This window comes from Globicephala melas, chromosome 11 (genome assembly GCF_963455315.2).
Source record: "Globicephala melas chromosome 11, mGloMel1.2, whole genome shotgun sequence".
Lineage (NCBI taxonomy): Eukaryota > Metazoa > Chordata > Mammalia > Artiodactyla > Delphinidae > Globicephala > Globicephala melas.
The window spans coordinates 59,315,989-59,340,875 of NC_083324.2; the positions used below are offsets into that span (position 1 = coordinate 59,315,989).

Below are 24,887 nucleotides of genomic sequence, written 5' to 3' on the forward strand. Positions count from 1 at the left end.
CCCTTAAGAATAAGGGTGTAGAGTCTCTCGGGGGGAATGAGACAGGCTGGGACCAGGGACCCTTTGCTGCAGTGCTTGCACATGGACACACCTCTCCTCGAGCAACAAAATACAAATAAACTGTATGGGACTAAAAATAACTGCGTGCATGCGCCGTTGGGGCAAATTCTGGACCCCCAAAATACAAAGAGACCAAAAAAGCTAACTGCCACTCCTGAAGAGTCTGGAGCAAAAGCAGGGTACTGCACATGCCCCCTGTACTCAACACCACCTAAAGGGGTGGGCAGACCACCTAGGCCACACCTCTGGCCCAACCCTTGGATACACCCCTACCCTCACGCTATATAAGGAAAAAGCTTGCTCCCCGCCCCCCGCTCCCCCCCCGCCCCCCCCCCCCCCCCCCCCCGCCACCTCCCAGCGAGCAAGCCAGCAAGCAAGGAAATATGTTGCTTGTCCTCTCTCCCCCATGCTACAGCAGGGGTCCCAATAAAGCCTTGCCTGAATTTCTTATCTGGCCTCTAGTCAATTTCTATTGATTAGGGAAGGCCAAGAACCCTGGTCAGTAACACTTTCGTGTCTGACTTTTTATGCTCAACTTTATGTTTCTGCAGTTCATCCATGTTGTTGCCTGTAGTTGCAGGTCACTCTTCTCATTGCTGAGTAGTATTCCAGTATATGAACACTGTGAATGTATTAATTTATTCTATTGTTGATGGTCTTTTGCGATATTTCCATTTGGGTGTATTAAAACAAATGCGTCTGCGAACATTCTGATAATTGTTGGTGCCCCCGTAAGCACACGCTTCTCTTGGCTGAACACACAGACATGGAACTACTAGGTCATAGGGTATGCTTCTTTACTAGCACGCCAAATTGTTTTTTAAAGTTATTCTAGCTTACATTCCAGCAGCAGGACAGAAGGATTCAGCTACTCCACAACCTCGCCAACACTTGGTATTTTCCTTTTTTTTTTTTTTTTCTATTCTATTTCACAGTATTAAAACAACTGAAGCAAAGTTTAGGTTGCTTTGGGAGCCAACTTTTGGATTTCTTTTGGTTCTCTTTATTATTAAGCATCGCAGACTTGCACTTGGTCCAGTCACAGAGTACGGACCAAGTGCGTTTTCGACTTTGCTCCAGTTTTGCTCACTCCGCCACTTGGATGTCCTCCGGTCAAGAGTATAAGATGTGCATCCAGGGAGGGCACGTCCTGTGAGGACTCTGAAAGCTGACCACTGGGTAAACGAAGCGTTTGCGGCCCTTCCTCGGCAGCGTCCTCTCCCGCCAGCCTCCTGGAACCCCACCAGCCACAGCTGCCTCACAGGGAACGCGGCGCCCCTCAGCCTCGGCCAACTCGGGGGCGGGGCAGCGGGGCGAGGCCGGCGGCGCGCGCGTGCGCACTGAAAGTCCGGCGCATGCTCCGAGTGGGGGGCGTCCGCGGCAGAGGGTAGGCGAGTCTCCCGCGCCCTACCTTCCGCGGCGGGGCCGTAGCGATCTGCTGGTTCCGAGTTCTGCCAATAAAGTTCCTGAAAAAAGTCACAGTCATTCTTAAAAGAGCAAAAGAGGGCGCGAGCCGGCTGGAGGCCCTGTCGGAGGGCTGGCGCACCGGGCGGCGGAGACAGCGGTTACACCGCGACCTGGAGGAGCGGTCGCGCCGGGCGGCGGGCGGCGGGCGGCGCGGGGACGGTGAGTAGCGGCTCGCGCCCGGGGCGGCTGGCCGCACTCATCGCCCTCGACCGCGGCTGGCTGCGGAGGACCCGCCCGTCCCCGCGGCCCGGGATGTGCCCACCGGGGGCCGGACAGGGGCTCGGCGGGAGCCTCCAGGCCGGGCGCCCCTCCCCGGCTCGGCCGCCGCGCGCGCACTTCGAGTGCGGGGCCCGGGTCCCCGCGGCAGGCTGTGGGCGCAACCCCCGGCGCCTCCTCCCCTCCCCGCGCCCCCGCCTCCCTGGGGTGGCCCTCGGGCGGGGAGGTGCAGCGGGGCGGTGGGGACTGGGCATTAGGTGTGGGTTGGGGCTGGCGGGGAAAGGGCCCAAGCCCCACCCTGGCTTCCAGACCCCGTCCTGGGCGGCGGGCCCCTTCCCTGCCTGCGGCCCCACCCAGCCCGGGTGTTGCTCGGGTTCCGCTCGAATATGAATGAGCCTGACTACGCGGTCTCCTTGACACTGGCTACCGCAGAGTCACTTCACTCGGGGATCCCAGTGGCAGTACAGTCTGAAAAGGGCTGTCTACTTCTCCAGGTTTTATGTAACTCCTGACATCTTCTAGGTAACTTCATTGAACTTGAGAAGTTTTTCAGTGCTTTTATAAATATAATCATACCTGTGCTGAAGTACAGGCTGTGATGAAAAAGCCACCATTTCGATCAGTGAGTTAACTCATCCTTTACTTTTCTAATGTATTGGACGGCTGTTGGTTGGCAAAATCTTTAAAATTAAACTTGGAAGAAGAACACATGTAAAGTGTTACTGTCAAGCTTTTAAAGTATTGTACTCAGAATTATGCTAATTTTCTAAGAATTTAATTGTTTTGGTATAGTTCTTTAAGTTTGTAGAGTATTGGCTGATAATCACAGGAGTCAGACTGCCTGTGTTAAAATCTGATTCCACTTACTTTTCTTTACATTTTATTATTTTAAAAATTATTATATGGTAAAATTGACTTTGTTGGGGGGTGTGCAGTTCTGTGAATTTTAGATATATGTAACTACCATAACAGTCAGAATTTAGAACAGTTCAATCACCTCCAAAACACTCATGCTATCCTTTTATATCCTCCCCCTTACCCCAAGCCCTGGCAATTACTGATCTTTTCCAGAATGTCATAGAAATGGAATCATGCAACATGTAACCTTCTTTCACTCAGCATAATGCCTTTGAGATTCCTTCGAGTTGTTGGATGTATCAACAATTTATTCTTTTTTTATTGCTGAGTAGTATTCTATTAGATGGATGTGCTCCCAATGAAAGACATTTGGATCGTTTCCAGTTTTTGGTGATTATGACTATAGCTGCTATAAACATTGCTATACAGGTTTTTGTGTGAACATAAGTTTTCATTTCTCTAGGGTACTGCTAAGATTGGGATTACATGATCATATAAAGTATGTTTAACTTTGTAATACACTGTCACACTGATTTCCAGAGTGGCTGTATCATTTTGCATTCTCACCAGCAACATGTGAGAGTTCCAGTTGCTTCATCTCCTCTCTAGCACTTTGTATTGTCGGATTTTTTAGTTTAGCCATTCTAATAGGCATGTAGTGGTATCTCGTGGTCTTAATGTGTCTTTAAATAATGGCTAAAGATGTTGAATATCTTTTCATGTACTTAATTGGCATATATAATCTCGGGTGAGTATCTGGCCAAGACTTTTGCCTATTTTTAAATTCAGTAGTTTCTTTCTTATGTTGAGTTTTAAGGGTTCTTTATATTTCCTGGATACAAGTTGTTAGATATGTTTTGCAAAAGTTTCTTGCAGTCTGTAGCTTCTTTTCATTGTTTTAACAGTGTCTTTCACAGAGCTAATGTTTTTAATTTTGATGAAGTCTAATTTATCCATATTTCCTTTTGTACATCTTTTGGTAGCATGTCTAAGAACTTTGCCTAATCCCAGGTCAAGAAGATTTTCATCTTCTAGATATTATAGTTTTATATTTAGATCTATAATCTTTTTTTTTTTTTTTTTTTTGCGGTACGCGGGCCTATCACTGCTGTGGCCTCTCCCGCCGCGGAGCACAGGCTCCAGACGCGCAGGCCCAGCGGCCATGGCCCACAGGTCCAGCCGCCCCGCGGCACGCGGGACCCTCCCGGACCGGGGCATGAACCCGCGCCCCCCGCATCGGCAGGCGGACCCCCAACCACTGCGCCACCAGGGAAGCCCTAGTTTAAATTCTATAAGGTGTGAGATTTAGGGGAAGGTTTACTTTTTTTTTGCATATGAATGTCCAGTTGTTCCATCACCATTTGTTGAAAAGACTGTCTTCTCCATTTAATAGTTTTGCACCTTTGTCAAAAATCAATTGGCTGTATTTGTGTGGGTCTATATTGGCCCTCTGTTCTGTTCCATTGACTTTTGTATCTTTCTCTTTGCCAGTATCAAACTTTCTTGATGGATGTAGTTTTATAGTGTCTTAAAGTTGGGTAGCATAATCTTCTCCAGCTTTATTCTTTTTCAAAATTGTTTTAGCTATGCTAGTTCATTTGCCTTTCCATATAAAGTTTAGAATCAGCTTGTCTCTAACTACAAAATATTCTGCTGGTACTTTGGAATTATATCAAACCGTAGATCAGTTTGGGGAGAATTGCTGTTTTTACTTTGTTGAATCTTTCAATCTATGAACATGATGTATCTTTCCATTTATTTCTTTGTTTCATTAGTGTTTTGTAGTTTTCAGTATACAGATCCTGTACATGTTTTGTTAGATTTATGCCAAAGTATTTCATTTTGGGAGGAAACTATTGTAAATATCATTTAAAAAATTTTTGGCTTCAAATTGTACATTAAGATATTAGAAATTCAGTTGAGTGTTGTGTGTTGCTCTTGTATCCTATGTCCTTGCTAAACTCACTTATTAGTTCCAGGATTGTTTGTTTGAATCCTTGGAGTTTTCTAGATAGACAATCATGTCATCTGTGAATAGAAATAGTTTTTTTCCCTAATCTATAAGCATTTTAAGTATTTTAGTTGCCTGTTGCTCTGGCTAGGCCTAATGATAAACAGGAGTAGTGAGAGTGGACATCCTTACCTTGTTCTCAGTCTAAGGGGGAATTCAATCTGTCTTTCAGAATGAAGTGTGATGTTAGCTGTAGATTTTTTTTTTTTAATAGATGCCCTTTATCAGGTTGAAGAAGTCCTCTTCTGTTTCTAGTTTGCTGAGAGTTTTTTTCACAAATGGATGTTGATGTGGTTTTTCTTCTTTACTCTGTTAATATGGTGGATTACACTGATTGATTTTTGAGTATTGAACCAGCCTTGCATTCCTGAATAAAGCCCATTTGGTCCTGGTTATTCTTTTTATATATTGCTGGATGCGATTTACTAATATTTTGTTGAGGATTTTTGCATTTGTGTTCATGAGGGGTTATTTGTTTAGTTTTCTTTTTTGTACTGTCTTTGTGTGGTGCTGGTATCAAGATAATGCTGGCTTTATAAAATAAGTTAGGGAGTGTTTTCTCCTCTTTCGTATTCCAGGGGAGAGTATGTATCATTCTTGAAAAGTTTGGTAGAATTCTCCAATGAAATCACCTGAGCCTGGAGATTTCTTTTTGAGTTTTTAAAGTTATAAATTCAATTTTCCTAATGTTTATATCAATTTCACTGATTTCTGCTCTTTATTATTCCCATCCTTTTGCTTGCTTTGGGTTTATTTTGCGATTCTTTTTCTAGTTTTTTGAGGTGGGGGCTTAGATTATTGATTGAGACTTTTCTTCTTTTCTGAGGTAAGCATTTAGTGCTGTAAATTTTCCCTCTCAGCAGTATGTTAGCTGTGTCCCATAAATTTTGACATATTTTCATTTTAATTCAATTCAGTTATTTTTTAAATTTCTCTTGAGCTTCTTCTTTGGCCCATGGGTTGTTGGGAAATCTGTGTTTTTAATTTCCAAATGTTTGGAGATTTTCCTGTTATCTTTCCATTACTGATTTCTAGTTTGATTTCATTGTGGTCCCTTTATTTGGCTTTTGTTGAGGGTTGTTTGATGGCCTAGAATATGTTCTATTTTGGTATATGTTCAGTGGGTGCTTGAAGTATATTCTGCTGTTGTTGTGTGGACAGCTCTGTAAATGTTGATTGGATTCTGACAGTTTTCTGTTTTTAGAATTTCATTTTGTTTTATTGTGTTTTATAGTGTTTTTGAGTATCTCTTTGTGTAACTTGTTTAGCTGCATAGGTAATTTATCACAGTCTGTTGGTGTCAACATTTTACCAGTTCAAGTGAAGTTAAGAAACCTTACCTCCCTTTTGTCCTCTTCCATGTATAATTTTTTTTTTTAATTTGGCTGCGCAAGGTCTAGTTGCAGCATGTGGGATCTTTGTTGCAGCACGCGGCATCTTTTTTTTAGTTGCAGCACGCAGGCTCTTTTAGTTGTGGTATGCGAGATCTTTATTTGTGGCATGTGGGATCTTTAGTTGCGGCACGCAGGATCTTTTTTTATTTTTTCTTTTTTTTTGCGGTACGCGGGCCTCTCACGTTGCGGAGCACAGGCTCCAGATGCGCAGGCTCAGCGGCCATGGCTCACGGGCCTAGCTGCTCCATGGCATGTGGGATCTTCCCGGACCGGAGCACGAACCCGTGTCCCCTGCATCGGCAGGCGGACTCTCAACCACTGTGTCACCAGGGAAGCCCAGGATCTTTTTTTAGTTGCAGCATGTGGGCTCACGGCATGCAGGATCTAATTCCCTGACCAGGGATCGAACCCGGGCCCCCTGCATTGGGAGCACAGAGTCTTAACCACTGGACCACCAGGGAAGTCCCCTCTTCCACGTATAATTACTTGTTTTAAATGTTTTCTCTACATATATTGAAAACCATATTGAACAGTATTATAATTTTTCTTTCAACTGTCAAATGTAACAGAACATTTAAGAGAAGTCTGCTATATTTACCCATATTTTTGCTTCTGTCATCTTCTTTCTCTTGTTCCAATACTTTAAGTTGTTGTTTTAATCATTTAATTATGTCTGAAGTGGAGACCTAGAACCTGTACTTTAACAAATGCTCCTAGATGCTGCTTACAATCGTGCAAGTTTGTGAAGCATTAGGGACAATTACTGAGACTCCATTAGGGGCAAAGAAAGGAATGTTCTTCACATTTCAGACATGTTTTGTGTAGTGGTTGTATAAATGGATTTTTGCTTAAGGTAGCTGGAATATAATAGCTAAGTAGGCAGGAACTTAACTAGTAATTTTAAGAAGAAATATGAAGAAATTGGCTTTCTGTTCTTTTCAGTCTAAAATGCGAACAGTACACATTCTATTACTTTCATTATATGAGTAACTGTAACTAGTCTGAAACTGATGAAAAAAATGCATGGTATAAGATGATGTGTAGAGGATCCATTGTAATCTAAACACTAAAGCACAGTAACTAAGAGCCCGATGCTATCACGTGGTTGCATAGCATTATACAAAACCCTTCCTTAGGGTGCTGTTCTAGGGACATTAATTATTACCTGTGAGGATGAAGAGCAGTTTCCTTAGATTTTGTATTTGTTGCCCATTTGGTGGTAACTATCCACCAAATGGGATAAAAGGAGGATTTATTATGGTATATGAAACTACCATTTTTTTGAATGCCTAACTTTCACTGTGCTAAGTGCTTTGTATCTATCATTGATCAACAATCCTGTGAGGTAAATATCCTCAGGAAACTGAAGCTTCAAGAGGTTAAGCAATAACTTCACTAAGAGCACAGAACCAGTAAATAGCAACTAGTAAGTCAGGCCTCGACTCTTAACACTCATACTCTAGTCTCAGTGAAAGGCAGAACTGTGTAATCTAGGCATTTATTGGTACCTGGAAGTCATACATTCTGCTGTTGTTAAGGGTGCAAAAGTGAATGGTATTATTGTCTCTTTTTTCAAAGAATTTACATTATCTGAACAGGGTGGGGAGAGGGCCTTCAACACGGAAAAAAATTCTTGCAATTCATTATGATTATTTCTTGATAAAACAATTATAGCTTATTTTATTTTATATAGGTTTTATGTCATGAAAAAATAACTTCATTTTAAACCACAGATTTGAGAGAGAAGATCGGATCACCTGGAATTAAATTTGGCACAGAAACCTTTTCAACTCCAAAAATGTTGGAGGAAGATATGGAAGTGGCCATAAAGATGGTGGTTGTAGGGAATGGCGCAGTTGGAAAATCAAGTATGATTCAGCGGTATTGCAAAGGCATTTTTACAAAAGACTACAAGAAAACCATTGGAGTTGATTTTTTGGAGCGACAGATACAGTATGTACTTGGCTGTTTTAACCTCTCGCTTTTGATATGTGAGCTGTGTCCAAGAGTTTGCTCAGAATAATAGTAACTGAGTACAATACAATCCAAGGCTAGGTGTCTAGTGGCAGCGGGTTTTCAGTTATTCACTCCTTTGTGTGTCTTTGCCTTCTTTTTTCCCCCTCCCCCATCTCTTCCCTTTCTCTCTCATTTTTTTCTTCTTTTTTACCTACACTTCTCCCTTCTCTCTTTTTCAATCTTACATCTGTTTTATATTTATTGGTGGCACCCTGAGCACTTCTTAAACACAAACTGACGCTTGATTCTACCGAGATTTCTGTCGACTATTTTATTTGGAAAGGAAGTTACCTGTCTATCAGAATAATTTTCATCTCTTATATTATGGGATCTGTTTGTGTAAAATGTCTCTTCTCTTTTTAAAACTGGGCTTATAGAAGTTAGAGAATTAATAATTTGTTTTTACTTTAAAGAAGTAAGAGAAAGATTTGAGAGGATTAAATACTCCTGTGAAAAGGAAATCCAATTGGATTCTAAAACACATCAAAGTAACACTTTTTGTCATTAGTCCTGAGAACTTTTAAGGATATTTTAAATTGTAGGAGAAACATTAAACAAATCTGATTTAACTATCCCAGACACTAGCATCAAAGATAATTGTGTTCACTGTTTTAAAGATGTTGAATTTATAATCTGTATTCTGTTACCCTCTTTTTAAAAATACTTCTCTATTTGCTTCCTTTCTTAGATATTTTAAGGGGATTCATTTTAAATCTTGATGATGTTTATTTTTTGCACTTGCTATCTGGACCAAATTAATATTTTAAGTATACAGTTGACCCTTATTATTCAGACTCCATATTTATATTTTAAGTATGCAGTTACTTCTCATTATTTGTGGATTTCATATTTGCAAATTCACTGCTTGCTAAAATTTATTTGTAACCCCAGACTCAGTACTCCCAGTACTCTGATGGTCATTTGTGGACATGCACAGAGCAGCAAAAAATTTGAGTCACTTATACACACACGTTCGGCTGAGGTTGAACAAGGCGACCCACTGCGTTTTTGTTTCATCTCTCATACTGTACATGAGTGGCCTTTTCATGTTCTGTTTTTGTGCCACATTTTTGTGCTTTCTGTTGGTAGTTTCGCTGTTTAAAATGGCCCCAAGCCTAGAGCTGAAGTGCCGTCTGGTGAGCTGTGACGTGCCTTATGGAGAAAACACATGTATTAGATAAGCTTCGTTCAGGCACCAGTTATAGTACTGTTGGCCATGGGTTCAATGTTAATGAATCAACAGTGTATATTAAATAAGGTGTGTTTAAACAGAACAATGCAAAAAACAAGGTTATATATTCATCAGTTGATGAAATTGTAACCAGGGGCTCACAGGCACCTCACCCGCCTGGTATTTTCCCTCAGAGGAATGGTTCAGGATTTGCTAATTCAGTGTTGGCAGTGACTCTGTAGAACAGAACTACTGCCTGCGAATAAGACAACAGGTGTGACAGAACAGAGTTAATTTGGGGGTTAAAGGGCAACCAAGCAGTAAGCTGCTTCTTTCCTTTCTTACTATTCTCCCCCATTAGAATAGGGTAGCAGGAGGAGGGCAAACACTGACCTAAGGGAACCCTTTCCCAGGACAGCTGACCCTGGGTGTCCAGGATCCCACGGACACCAACATCCATGGGCACTCAGTCCCTTGTATAAAATGGCATAGTATTTGCATTTAACCTACACACGTGCTCTCATAGACTTTCAATCATCTCCAGATTACTTATAATATCTAATATAATGTAAATGCTGTGTAAATAGTTGCCAGGCACACAGTAAATTCAAGTTCTGCTTTTTGGAACTTTCTAGAATTTTTTTTCCAAATATTTTCTATCTGCAGTTGGTTGAATCCTCAGGCATGGACCCCTCGGATGCTAGTCTTAGAGCCACCACTATCTGTGACTGTGGTTGAAGGAAAAAACATGACAGATAAATCCAAATCGTGTAAAATTACAGCTTTAGGGGAGTGTCTTTCACCCTTTACTTGCACTGTTGGTAATGGTATCAGCATTTAAAAGCGCTCAGACTTTTTCAGAGTGAAACCAGCAATGTAGTTTTTTTAAAATAAGTAAATAAATAAATAAATTTGTTTATTTATTTTTGGCTGCGTTGGGTCTTCATCGCTGTATGTGGGTTTTCTCTCATTGTGGCGAGCAGGGGCTACTCTTTGTTGCGATGCACGGGCTTCTCATTGCGGTCACTTCTCTTGTTGCGGAGCACGGACTCTAGGCACATGGGCTTCAGTAGTTGTGGCACACGGGCTTAGTTGCTCTGCGACATGTGGGATCTTCCTGGATCAGGACTCGAACCCGTGTCCCCTGCATCAGCAGGTGGATTCTTAATCACTGCACCACCAGGGAAGCCCAACAATGTAGTTTTAATACCACCAGATTTGAAAAATACATTTCCTTTGCATATGAAATTCATTCATCTCTTGTTTCAGAGTTAATGATGAAGACGTCAGGCTCATGTTATGGGATACCGCAGGTCAAGAGGAGTTTGATGCAATAACAAAGGCCTACTATCGAGGTAAATCATGGGTGTCTTTAGTTTGTTTTGACATGTTCTTTTAGCTGAACAAAGAACTTTGCTTTTCTTGTTTCCCATAGAAGGATTTCTCTTTAAGAATATTTAAATCAATTCCAAAGTATTTTTTAAAACCCCAGGCTATTATTCTTCTAAAGATCTTGTTGGGTGGTAAATAATACTCTGTGCTATAGACTGTTTATCTCTGCCTTAGAATTACATGACTCATATAGTCATTCCCAGACCTAATAAGTCAGAAGTTGTGAAATGTCTTCTCTGACTCCAGGGAAATGACTACGTAGAGTGGAAACTAACATAAGAAGAAGTAAAGCCCTGGCAGACAAGATGGCATTTTGTTACGATATTTAATGTGGGTAAAGCCTTCTCTAGGCTATACGAGTTCAGGGAAGTATGAGATACATGTGAAAAGGAAGAGCTACAATGATAGGATCTAAGACTAAATAAACTGGGGGGGGGAATTCCTCTTTTTACCTACCTAGCTTTCTTCTCTAAATTCTCAGCCTAAAATATATGTTCTTTTTGTGTGGAAAATAGGTTGGGCTATTTCTTTTTAAGCTTTTGACAATGTGATGTGACAGTATTACTTTTTAACTAGTATGGTTATTTTTGGAGAAAGTATTATCATTATGTCTCTCTAATTTAAAAGGGCAAAACTGTGAGTCTACAATTATCTCAAAATAAAGTTTAACTTAAAAAAAGACAAAACTGGTCAAATGTCAAAATGATTTGATTTGTATATGAATAAAAAGGAGAAAATGTTGGAACTATACAGTTAAGTAGCTCATTTGGGTCCCTAATTTAAAGAAAAAGACCAGTTAGCTAAACATATTTTAATATCCACTGCCATAAGACTTTGTTCAACATTATTATCTTCTAATTTTTTTAACTTGACTCATCCAGTTTGTTGCAAACTTCTTGTTTTAACTTGTTAGATGTCCATGAATCATACCATTTCTCTTTCATATGTTTACAAACAACATTCTTTGCCAGAAACTAAAAAGAGAGCCCATAATTATTAATATTTACATCTTAATTTATATGGGTGATGTTCAAATTTCTTTTCACTTTGTTTCATTTGGACTAAAAGGCTTTAAACAGCATTGATTTCCCTGTGTTTAACGTTTTAACTTAAAGCAATCTTAAGTGTATAAATAGATCTGTTAAAAGGTTTTTTTTAAATGTAACGTTTTTTAGCCAACTATGTTAAAATGGCAAAGAGGGTAGATACTGAGACAGGTCTTAAGCTTCAGCTTTTCCCCTCACATCCCTATTTGAATTAAGGAACAAACAGTGGCAATGTTACATGAATTTGAGAAATGGCATATTGGACTTACATGCTTTTTTTTTTTTTTGAGGTTCTATCAGAGTGCTTTTGGTTGCTGACAGCAGAAAAGCAATTTCAAACTGACTTATTTAGCGTCTGTTGACTTGTTACTGGGAGTAGCTTTCATTTGTGGTTTGTTGGGACTATAACTTGCTGATTGTTCTGGCTGGCCGTCTCCTTGTGTGGGGTTCCTCTTCATGCTGATTTTCCTCTTGTCTGCAAGTTTGCTACCATCGACAGTGCTTTTTGTTCACATTCTTGGGGACCGAGGGTTACTTCCTACAACAGTGGACCAAAAGTCCAGAGCTTTTATCTGATTAGACCACCTTTGACGAGATTACAGTGAGTAGTCAGAGGAAGGTGATTGCCCTAATGGGCTTGGTGCACTTGGGGCTCCCCCAAGGCAGAGGGAAGTTTAGCTGCCTAAACCATAGGCTACCGTACAGAGGGGGAGAGGTGTTCTTGGGGACAGCGCACTGGATGGCGGCTAGGCACCAGGTAATATCTGCTACTAGTATAGATTCAGATGACGATATAATTAAATAAAGAGTAGGAAGAAAAGGTAAGGTGGGCAGAATGAGTTAAGATAGAGATTTAGTGATAGAAACACTATGCCTTATAAAATTATGACCTACTGACTTATGTCCTAAAAATGTGTTATTCAAGATGCATAAAAATTGTATTTAAAAAAGAAAAAATGTATTGTAATTCATTTAAAAGACCTATTATAGCAAGACCATTGCTCCAACGCATCATTATGTTCTTAGAATGCTGGCTTAATTGTACAGTGAGACATGTGGAAACATGATCTCCTTATCAGTAGGTTAGAACAGAGCACAGATCATATTAGGAAGCCTTTGGGAGCCCAGATGACTCCTGTTAAACCCTTAAGAAAGTCCACCCTAGGCAGTAGAAACCGTACTTAGTACAGAAAGTTACATACAACATGAAGTAGATTTTTATTACAGTTTTTTACTGTGACTTGGTTCTCAGAAAAAAAATGCTTCTAAGTATATGTAAATTAGGTTATAGACTTGAGACCTATTATTTGAGATCATGCACATAAGTAGAAGGAAACCCTTATTTTCTTAAAAAATAATTTTTTTTCACAAATATAAATGAACATAAATTGTTGGAAATGAAATAGCTCTGGACAAGAAGCTAGTTATAAGTTATAAATGCAAGAATTAAAGAACAGCAGAATTAGACTATGCAAGTCTGAGGTTTGTTTTGAAATTATGTGAGCATGGAATCTGTGACAGATTGGTTCAGTGAATAATTTATGTGCTTTAGATTGTATAGAATGTCAAAAAGAATAAGGGACAGCATTTTAAATCCTGAGTAGTATCTATAATAGTATTTTTAAAGCCTTTGCTGGTGTTCGCTAGAGCAGTGTTTCTTAAACTTGACTGTGCACAGGAATCCCCTGGGGAGTTCATTAAAATGCAAACTGAATTCTGGGTAGCTCTGAGAGTCTGCATTTCTACAGCCTTCCAGGTGACACTGATGCTGCTGTCAGCCACACTCAGGACCTGCCTACAGACCATCTTGTAGGATCTGTCAGTGATTTGAGGATAGAATTACTCTCTGCACATTATGTGTCTTGGAGAATATTTTCTGAATTGCATTAAAATATAGTGGCTTTTTTGGAATGATCTTATTAAGGAGGAATAAATACTTGCTATTGGTGATCTTATCATTGATACCAAAAATTTATTCAGAGCTCTGTATTTCTGATGCATGGACAAGTGAGGTAGTTTATTAACTGTTAGAAGTGATCTACTTATGGGTGACTTACTGTTATCTATGATAATGAAGAAACTTTTCCAACGGTGCAATTTTTAGGGTAGGTAGTATTGAAGGAAGATTGAATAGTAGGAAAATAAAGGTCTTTGTAAAATATATGGGTAGAAAACACTAGCTGCCTTTCAATATTAACAACAGAGAAATTAAAACAACTTTCCCAAAGATGGCTGGTACAAAAACAGAGCTAGGGGTCCAAGAAAGAAAAAGAAGGTAGAGCAGCGTGGGGTCATTTTAATTTACTTTATTATTTTTTTAGGGTCATTTTACACCTCCCCCCACACGCACACACACACAGCGGGGTGGGTGTGGGATGTAGAAGAGAGAGGCCAGGGAAAGAAGGGAGAACCGTGCATAAAGGGTGCAGTAATGAGCCAGTTACTACTGCAGGCGGGGAGAGCAGGCGGGGAGACGCGCCTCGGGGTGACCCCACCCCAGGGAAGCTGAGGTTTTTATCCCCCCCCCACCCCTCCCCAGGCATCCAGTCTCCTTAGGGGGTGTGCTAGACCACCCCTGGCAGAAGAGCAGAGCGCCCCCTGCAGCCCTTGCTGGAGGGTCGGGGCGGGGAACACACAGGGCACCTGTGGGGGGAGAGGGCACCGTGCTCACGTCCCTGGTGGCTTCTGAATCCAGGTCCCTCCTCCTCCTCCTCAGAGGGCACTGCGGCCCATCCCGCCCAGTGTGGTCTCTCTACCCAGTCCCCCACTAAATAATTTTCGGTTTTATGGGCAGACTTTTTCTTTTATCCTTTGATCCTTGATTTTTCAAACAAAATTGTGCTTTTCTTAGTTAATTATTCTTACTGCCCATATCTCTGGCACCATCTGCTTAGTTTTTTTTTGTTGTTTGTTAGTTGTTTTTGTTTCGTTTTGTTTTTTTGCGGTACGCGGGCCTCTCACTGTTGTGGCCTCTCCCGTTGCGGAGCACAGGCTCCGGACGCGCAGGCTCAGCGGCCATGGCTCACGGGCCCAGCCGCTCCGCGGCATGTGGGATCTTCCCGGACTGGGGCACGAACCCATGTCCCCTACATCGGCAGGCGGACTCTCAACCACTGCGCCACCAGGGAAGCCGTGTTTTGTTTTTTTTAACATTTTCTGTAGTAAGTGTTTTTTTGTGTGTCTGGGACCTTGTATACTTGGAAATACCTTATTGGACCCTCAAATTTAAACGACACTTGACTGATATAAAATTCTAGGTTTAAAGCTAACAGAGTTTTGTAACTTTTTTTTTTTTTAAGATTTTTTTTGTTTTGTTTTGATGTGGACCGTTTTTTAAAGCCTTTATTGAATTTGTTACAATAGTGCTTCTGTTTTATGTTTTTGGTTTTTTGGCCCCGAGGTATGTGGGATCTTAGCTCCCCTACCAGTGGTCGAACCCGCACCCCCTGCATTGGAAGGCGGAGTCTTAACCACTGGACCACCAGGGAGGTCCCCAAAAAAGTTTCTTAAAGTATGATTAAATAATGTTTTATTTGTAGTTTAAGTAAATGTTAAGAGTTCAAGTAAATATAAATTTTTTGTCCAATATGCTAGTGTGATCTCTTCAGTTTTACTTCTCCTTCAATTCTGAGCAAGTCTCACGCTGTGTCTATCAATCTGCCTGTCCCCCACCCCTCAGTTTTGCATAATTAATTTATTCTTTGGTTCAAAGCCTGTTCTAGAGGAGAGAAGCCTCTGCTTTTACAGTCATAGTGAACTGCTGGTTTTTTCCTTCATTAGTTGTTCTTTGGGTTCCTACCATATTCCCTCAGGTGATAAACAAACCTTTTTTGGCCCTAGAGTGTCTTAGGTAGCCCAGGTATGTGTGTCTTGAGTCTTAGTAGGAAACTCTTACACCTGGGATATCTGGAAGGAAGGAGTAGCAGTGAGGAACCCTCTTGACTCCAGGACGATTTTCTCTTCTCACCTGTTTTTGTCACTATGCTGTCTGATTCAACAGCAAATCATTGGTAAAAACCCTCTTCCAGAAGGTTGATGCTTATTTTTAAAATGAGATATTATCAACTAATGTGATAGTTGATAGTTAAAATATTGTCAACCTAATGTGATAGTTGATAGTTAAAATATTGTGAGTATGGTATGGGAATTATGCAGTTAAAGAGGATGAAAAACTAAATTAAACTCTTTTCCTCTCTACTATATATTAATATTTTACTCTTGGCACTGGTTCCTAAATTACATTCTTTAGCATTGATGGTATTCTGCTACTAAAACAAAATAATATAGATTTTTTTAAAAAAGTAAATAGAATGAGAAAATTATGATATTTTTCTCTCATAGACTTCTTAAATCTGTGCCAAAAGAAATTAAGAAGCAGGTGACAGATATTAACGAGAAGAACTCAGCAACTCTGTCATTCATGCCTAGTTTACTGTTCTCTGTGGCTTTTACAGTGTTATTAAATATATCAGTATTTTGTGGTGTTCCACAAGGAATGTGTATAATTTTGAGGGTACTTTGGCACTTGCACAAATTTGAGAACCGCTGTTCTTGGTAAAAATTGGTTCTTTGAATTAGAAAATAGAGTTTATATGTTAAAAAATAGGGCTTCCCTGGTGGCACAGCGGTTAAGAATCCACCTGCCAATGCAGGAGACACGGGTTCGAGTCCTGGTCAGGGAAGATCCCACATGCCACGGAGCAACTAAGCCCGTGTGCCACAACTACTGAGCCAGCGCTCTAGAGCCCGTGAGCCACAACTACTGAAGCCCGCGCGCCTAGAGCCTGTGCTCCGCAACAAGAGAAGCCACTGCAATGAGAAGCCTGCGCACCACGATGAAGGATAGCCCCCGCACACCGCAACTAGAGAAAAGCCCACGCAGCAACGAAGACCCGACACATCCAAAAATAAAATAAATGAAATTAAAAAAAAAAAAGCAGTGCTACAAAGATGAATTCAACATTTATTTACATAAAAATTGTTTTGAATACGTAAAAGTTTCCCTCACCCTGCATAGGATTGTTTCATTAATGTAAATAACATTTTTATTTTGTGAACTTACAGGAGCCCAGGCTTGTGTGCTTGTATTTTCCACCACAGACAGGGAATCTTTTGAAGCGATTTCCAGTTGGAGAGAGAAGGTGGTGGCTGAAGTTGGAGATATACCAACTGTACTTGTACAAAACAAGATCGATCTCCTTGATGACTCTTGTATAAAGAAGTAAGGTGGCTACTGTTGAGGGGGTGGCTGTAATTCTGTAAAGCTAAAACCTATTTTAGTTTTTGCATACACTTACAAAATTTAGGAAAGTTTTTAAAAAGACTGCCTTATACTTAAAAATTTCTGTGAGCTATTGTGTGATTGGTTTGGGTTTAAAAAGTTCACACTGAATCAGTAGTAAAGAAAATTAAAGGAGTACGTTTTGAAAGCCCTTTTAGAATTCCAGGTCCTTGCAGCTCAAATCCAACTCCTCATGTGAAGTCAAATCTAGACAGAGTAAGAATGTTAAGAGAAACATTCCAGAACTTCCCTGGTGGCGCAGTGGTTAGGAATCTTCCTGCCAGTGCAGGGGACATGGGTTCGATCCCTGGTCCGGGAAGATCCCACATGCCACGGAGCAACTAAGCCCATGCGCCACAACTACTGAGCCTGCGCTCTAGGGCCCGCGAGCCACAACTACTGAAGCCTGCATGTCTAGAGCCCATGCTCTGCAACAAAGAGGAGCCACCACAATGAGAAGCCCGCACACTGCAACAAAGCGTAGCCCCCACTCACCGCAACTAGGGAAAGGCTGCCTGCAGCAACGAAGACCCAACGCAGCCAAAAATAAATAAATAAATTTAAAAAGGAAAACATCCCTAGATGTTTTAATGTCTAGCATAAGTATGTTGATGAGTTTAAATAGGTAAGCAGTTCAGATTCGTATTGTTTTGTATACCCCGAACCATTATGCTCACATTTGTGAACAGAGTTTGGCATCCAGATAATTTCTCTATATAAGTATTTGTTTACTGCATTATTAATGTTTTGCTGGCTTTGAAAATACTTATTTGGTTTTTACCTTATTTTTTTATAAGTTCTTGTATTAGTTGTCTGATGCTGTATAACAGATTAGCCCAAAACTTAGTAGTTTAAAACAACAAACATTTATTATGTCACAGTTTTTGTGGGTCAGGAATTTGGGAGTGGCTTAGTTGGGTGGCTTGGTTCTGGGTTTTCATGAGGTTGCTGTCAATATGTTGCCGGGGCCTGTGGTCACAGGAGGGCTTTTGACTGGGGCTAGGGGGGTCTGCTTCCGGGATGGCACCCTCACTTGGCCATGGGCAGGTGGCCTCTCCTTCAGGCTGCAAGTGTCCTCAGCGTGTGACAGCTGCTTCCCCAGGCATGTGATCCCAGTGGGGGCAAGGCGGAAACCGCAGTGCCTCTTATGAGGAGTCTCAAAGTCATACGCCATCACTTATGTATGTCATTGATGACACAGACCAACTTGATTACAGTGAGGGAGGGGAGGCGTGTGGTAGAATCATTGGGAAATATTTTAGAAAATTGGGGAGTCATAATGAAACTAAAATTAGGAGTCCACTGTTCTAGACACATCAATATACTGACTTAGGCTTTGGCAGCAAAGTAGTTTTGTAGCCAATAAGAGTAAAATAGGTAATGCAGTATAAGACTTTCAGAGTGTAATTAAATTCAAGTGTTTTTAATAACTGAAGAGAGAAAATTAAAGTAGTATATAAAGAAAAGTGACATTTAGTCATTTTAAGGCTAGAGTAAGTGACTTTATAGAAAAGTGTCTTGCCGTTACAGTGAGATGGCTGGTGTTTACCCCCCCAAGAGCAGTGACAACTGAAAATCCTGCTCAAGCACTGAGTGTAGCTCTCACCTGTTCTGGAAGGGCTGACCGCTGTCCTCAGGCTGTATGCAGTAAATGTAATAAAACAAGCTCTCATAAAGTACCTTTACATACGCTTTTTTCAAATTGATGTGTAGTGAGGAAGCTGAGGCACTGGCAAAAAAGTTGAAGCTGAGATTCTACAGGACTTCAGTGAAGGAGGATCTGAACGTGACGGAAGGTAAAGTGCCTTCTTAACAGTTAACAGCAGGAAGTTTGTTTATTCTTCTTATGCCTTTTCTTTTTGTTGTTTAGAAATCATATTTGTAACGAGAATAGAATTTTCTGTTTGTCATGTATCATTAAGTAAAGTTTAAAGGCTGATGCTGCTCTGAGTTTGAGTCCTTGATTATTTACTAATGTCTTTGAATAGTTGTTACTCTACAGCAAAACTCCAGTGGGCTTTATTGTATTTAAAAATACAACTGGCTATGTATATGCGTGTGTGTTTTTCAAGCGTACCTTCTAAAATTGCTGCATTAGAACCCCACAGTGGTGGACACCCCACTAGGTAGTTACGGTGACCTTAACTTGTTTAATAGTGTTTCCTAGTTTAAGAAAGTGAGATTAGAGAAAGATGGTGGTTATTTTTCTCATTCCGGAATTGCTGCTCATTTTATTAGATTGCAGCTCAGCTGTTGCTTCAGTGTCCCCTGAATAGTGGTTTTCAGTTAAAGAAAGAGTCTTTTTAAGACTGAGTCAGTTTAGTGTTGCTGAATATTAGTCACTATTCAGGTACTTAAAACTAAAGAGCCAATGACTACAAGTAATATTTCATTTCTTTACTAATAAAATGCTACTATATATTTATTAGTATTACCATTGTAATTAGGTATTACTCAGATAATTTTTAGAAGTTGAATTTTTTTTCAACTAGATTGTATACTTCTATACAATCTAACTATAATTTTAAATTTGTTTTTTAAGTATAAATATTATAAATATTATAGTAAGTGATGTGAAAGAACAGGTTTTACATGCATAATTATACTGACCTGGCAAGGTTTTTGGTTTTGTTTTCATTCCAGTTTTTAAATATTTGGCTGAAAAATATCTTCAAAAGCTTAAACAACAAATAGCTGAGGATCCTGAATCAATGCATTCAAGTAGTAACAAAATTGGTAAGTACCCAGGAAGTTTTAGCCCCATGTTTACCTGGTAAATTTATTTTCCATTCATTATTATCATATTTACTGGTTTTTTTTTTAAATACAGTATGCTCCTTTCTTTAAGAAATGTGACTGGAAAGCGTGAGATGAGTGATTATTAAATTTAGTAGTATCAGCTCTCATTAAAAGGTATATTGAGGGGGCTTCCCTGGTGGCGCAGTGGTTGGGAGTCCGCCTGCTGATGCAGGGGACACGGGTTCGTGCCCCAGTCCGGGAGGATCCCACATGCCTCAGAGCGGCTGGGCCCGTGGGCCATGGCCACTGAGCCCGCGTGTCCGGAGCCTGTGCTCCGCAACGGGAGAGGCCACAGCAGTGAGAGTCCTGCGTACCGCAAAAAAAAAAAAAAAAAAAAAAGTATATTGAGTTAAAAGATTTTTTAACTGATGAATTTTCTAAAGGTCTGTCCTTTTTGAACACTTGTTTCTCTGACTTGACACTTGCACCATCTCCACACCTTTTCCCTTTCCTGCCACCTTGCTGAGCACCCATCCTGATTTTTAACATGAGATGCCAGCAGAGTTTAGTATTTCCTGGAGAACAGGAAGCACCTGTCCGCATCTTACTTTGGGCCATGGCTTCTGGGAGGATGGGTGCCGGTCCTCTTTCCTAAGGACCTCCTGCCTGCACCCCACTCCTCACTACACACACACACACACACACACACACACACACACACAGACACAGCATTTTCTTGGCCTGTTTTAACTTTTCTTACTTTGCCCTTTTTATTGTGTATGTTCCTACTGTCAGGAACCTCACTCACATGCTCTGAGAAACGACAGGGCAGTTGTGATAAGCCGCTGTCTGGTCTGGTCTCCTGGGCCCACCCTGTCTCCTTCCAGTCTGCTGATTAAAGCCCTTTGATAGATTCTGGTTGTGGAACACATTCAGTGCAGGCTCTCTTCATCCCAGCATTTAAAGACAGTTTGGTCCATCCTTCCTGTGCAGCCTCGTGCCCCACTTTTGTAATGTACCCTGTTTACGGTTCCACCACAGGGCCCGCTGTTTCTTGAGCCTGCCTAGGGCTGTCTTACTTATCCCTTTGCTCATTTTGGCTCTTCCATTAAGAATGGCCTCCCATTCCCACCTTCTGTTGAGAACTGTGCATCCCTCAAGATCTATGGAGAAAGCTCTCGGCTATCTGTCTGGCTGAAGCACAGCCTTCACTTCTCTTAAATGAACAGAGACCTGAGTGCAGGGCATTGCCAGGGGTCCAGTCCCTCCATGTAGTTTGTCCTTTGTTATGAATTAGATGTGGTTGACTCTTCCTTTGAACCATCTGTGGGATCTTGTCTCTTTTATGACACTTAACATAGAGTGTCCTGTAGCATCACTGCCTGTTTGTAGTGCCTCACCTCACTCATCAGATTGTAAGCTTCTTGGGGGCAGGAATCAGTCTTAGTAGTCTTTGTGTCGCTCATAGTGTCTCTGGCCCAGAGTCTTGTGTATCGTGGATGATAAATAGCCCATAAACTGGAGATTACATTTTAGAACGAACAGTGTTCAAAATGAAAACTCTAACAGTTGAAAGTGTTTCTTTAGTTCATCCCTTTTGTCCGCTCAGGTGACCCTGAGATCCGTTAGTGTTAACCTTTGTGTTTTCCCTCAACGTGTCCAGGTGTCTTTAGCACGTCTGCTGGGAGTCACTTGGGTCAGAATTCAAGTACCCTTAATGGTGGAGATGTCATCAACCTCAGGCCCAACAGACAGAGGACCAAGAAAAACCGAAATCCTTTTAGCAGCTGTAGCATACCCTAAAATGCTTCAGGGAGGAAGAAATGAATTGTATTGTGCAGTAAGATACATCCAGCTGTCACGGTATGTTAACACAGTTTTTTCGCAGACTTTGCACCTAATGGCTCTCTGAAAGCTGACAGACTTAAACAGATAGCACTGCTCTGCAGTGCTTTTCAGAATGGAGCAAGATCTCTGGTGGAAAAATTACTGCCCTCTGGACTTATTTTAATTTTTTTACATTAGACGAAGCTTCTCCTGTTTTTGAAGGAATGCTATAAGAAACATCAAAAACAGGTTTTGCTGAATTTGAAATGCTGGAAAACATAAATGAAATGCCTAAATATACTGGTACAGATTTTAATATTATGGATCAAGGAAAGATAGCAACCGTTCTTTCTCTGAAATTGGTCATCTAGCTTTTCTAGGAAGTAGTATTGAATCTGAATACTGAAAAGAATAATATTGAAAGGCGAACCCTAATCTTGCCAGACTGCATTAGTGTGTACTTTGGCAATGTTACTTGTGCAATATCTGTAGATGTGGAATGTGGAGGTACGTGCACACGCAGGTCCCTGGTTCTGGAGTAAACAGAAGGTGTGTGCAGTGTTTAAGGAAACATAGACTCTAACTCATTCATTCATGAAACCATTTACACATTTATGTGTATGTTATAAGTTTCTATTTTCAAATGAGAAATTCTAGACAGATATTTTGCAAAATGAGCTCAGATTTTAAAAGTGCTTTTGTGCCAAAAATACCGTACCTAATTTTCAGTGCTTTACCAGAATTTATACTGTTGATAATCTCTTTTAAAAGCAGTTTTCCTCTCTGACAGAGTAGATGAAAGAGTGTCTTAGTGCTAGAGCCCCTCCCAGGTGGCACTGGTTGCGTGCGGAATCTTTTCATGTCCCTGCACATGCATGGCGGGCTTGAGCTGGCGGCTGCAGGACCCCCGCCCTGTGCAGTGTGGCCACCCTGTACCCAGTGCCTTTTGCTGTTGACAACGCAATTCTGAACTTTTAGGATTATGCTAACAGTTTTTTTAAATACACAAGAGGTGATCTTTTGTCTTAAACCACATTATGGATTTTATAATGCCCTGCAACTCTAAAGCATCTTTTTGTTTACATATTTTTTGTATGGTATTTTGAGATTATCATTTAAAAATTTCTATAAACTTCAGTTTGTATAGCACTTTCTCAAGAGCTCTGTCAGCACCAAATGCAAAATAATTTCTTTTAATAAGTGATTTTAACATGTAATCATGTGGCAGAGCATACATTTTGTGACTTGGGACAGTAGCTTTCCAACTCAGATAATTAATTGCATGAACTCTGGTAAAACTGATCATCATTCATCAATGACTTGTTTTTAACCCTTGCAATATACCTGGTTTTTACAGGATTTAAATATATGTAAAAATAACTTTTCTTGGAAAATGTGTCACAAAGTCATTTTTCATTATTTCTACTAAATGCATAATGTTTTATATATTCCTTTTGTATGTTTTCTCTCTCTCATTCTTTTTTTTTTTAAGTCTTCCGTCTGCACCACCCTCATCCCCTGTCCAGATTAATGTTGAAAACATAATAGAATTTTGTAGGGAATGTCTTTAAGTGGTCAGGAGTGAAGGTTTGCTTTTCATAATATTGAAATAATCTGGCATTATCTATTTCAAAGTAATATGTTTATTTTTATGTCACCAGTTGTCACCACTCCCATTGCTGGCAGTGGGATAGGTGTTGGGGAAAAACTCTCTTCCTAACAATGGGTACCCGCTAGTGATTCCCTTTTCTACTCTCTGGAAATACAGTCCCTTTAATTTTTGCACAAAATATATTTTGCGTCAAATAGTCTTTAGTAGCAGAAAAACCACGTTATATAAAATGTTGTAGTTCTATTTCACATTAATTAAATGTGTGTGGGTAAAAGTTTGTTATTTTTCTACATTAAAAAAATCTGATGATGGTTGCAGTTCCCCTGATATTTGTAATATAATTTTATGTATTTAGTTTTGTCCTTTTTTTTAAACAAGAACTGAAGAGAGATCTTTGTTACACATTTGAATTTTTAATTTGCAATTCTGTATTTTACCTAACCATAATTAGTCATTTTAAATAATTAAGTAGGCCTGAAAATCAGCCACAAGTGATATGTTACTTTCTCAGTTCTAAAAACCTTCAAAATTGACATTATATTCTTTCACCTTGAGGCCTTTAATTCTTTTAAATAACTTAACTACTAATTTCTAATGAACCATGGATGCTGAAGAAATACTAAGACCCCAGGACGTTGTGCATTTGTGCAGTAATAGCTTTCGTATGTCGTGGCTCATTTTTGGCTGTGGCGTGGCTGCTGTGTCTCCGAGTCCTCAGGATTCCTTTTCCTCTTTCAGTCTGCCTCTCGAATTAATAGTGTACAGAATAGGCCACATAAGGCGATATAATTAAATAAAACCAGGCTAAATGGTTTCCTTTTTATCTGCCCAAAGTTGACAGCACTCATGTACTTCTTCAAAATATAGTAAAACTAACACTATCAGAAGAGCCCCTCCCCATTGTGGCGACAGTCCTGTGCTGTCTGGGTGCCTCAGACGCTGGCAGCGCAGTGCTTAGGAAGAACTCACTGATGGGCTCCACTGTGCCCAGGGCTCCAGGGCTTGGGTCTCCTCTGGAGATCCTGGGATGGGGAAGTGGCCTCAGGACATGACATCTCAACTTAAAGGGAACTACTTTAATGTAAAATATTATTAATTTTTCCCCTCTTAAAAACCTTTGAAATAGTTACTGGTAACTTGCTAAAGTGCTCTCGTTACTGTTACGGTATCTGTTTCTCTGAAAACAAAATGAACTGACAGGTGAAAATCTGTCCCACACTGCAGTCAGTCATCTAATGAACAGAGAAAGTCTGGGCTGATGGTGAACAGGAAGGGGAGGATTTCCAGATGCTGATGGTCTTTGGGAACGTGAGAAAAACTTGGTTGTCTGCTGAATTTTCAAAAAGCTGATAAAGAAAAAGATGGCACAAAAAGAAAATCTTCTATCTCACAGTGAACCTAATGATAGCAAATTAGTCTGATAAATCAAGAGGCTTTTACCAGTTATCAGTGAGAATTAATGTTTCCCACGAAAGAATAGATTTAAATAAGGTGAACTTGGGCTGGCATCAAAACTATCATGAATGTCCTCAGATTGTAATTGCTTTTTATGAAGAGACATATAAATATATAAAACCAATCATCTGCAGCTTGACTGTTTTTTTTCTTGCAGTGTGAAAGAATACCTATCCTTTAATGAAAATTGAATCTGATATATTCAATCTGAAGTAGTATTTGGGGAAGCTAAAGTTTTTGTGTATCAATAGCACTAGTTATTTTGAACAAATGAAAGTGTTCTATAGTTGCTGCATTTATCACAGATAAAAGAATAATCAATACACTGGTCAACCTTGTTAG

The 24,887-nt window shown here is 40.4% G+C and overlaps 1 protein-coding gene across 1 annotated transcript; it reads left to right on the top strand.

Annotated features, from left to right (window-relative positions):
• Positions 1-1,432: 1,432 nt before the first annotated feature.
• RAB23 (RAB23, member RAS oncogene family) lies at positions 1,433-24,669 on the top strand. Its single transcript, XM_030841023.2, has 7 exons — positions 1,433-1,686; positions 7,740-7,959; positions 10,463-10,548; positions 16,696-16,852; positions 18,626-18,708; positions 19,556-19,648; positions 21,315-24,669. Exons 2-7 carry the CDS (start codon positions 7,805-7,807, stop codon positions 21,452-21,454), a joined length of 714 nt encoding a protein of 237 aa, XP_030696883.1. The 5' UTR covers positions 1,433-1,686; positions 7,740-7,804; the 3' UTR covers positions 21,455-24,669.
• The last annotated feature ends 218 nt before the right edge of the window (positions 24,670-24,887 follow it).

Bases quoted from the DNA above. Each gene is read 5' to 3' on its own strand.
- RAB23 (XM_030841023.2), top strand. From the start codon at position 7,805: ATGTTGGAGGAAGATATGGAAGTGGCCATAAAGATGGTGGTTGTAGGG. The intron at 16,853-18,625 runs GTAAGGTGGCTA...ATTGATGTGTAG, and splicing joins GATGACTCTTGTATAAAGAA to TGAGGAAGCTGAGGCACTGG. The intron at 18,709-19,555 runs GTAAAGTGCCTT...TTTTCATTCCAG, and splicing joins GGATCTGAACGTGACGGAAG to TTTTTAAATATTTGGCTGAA.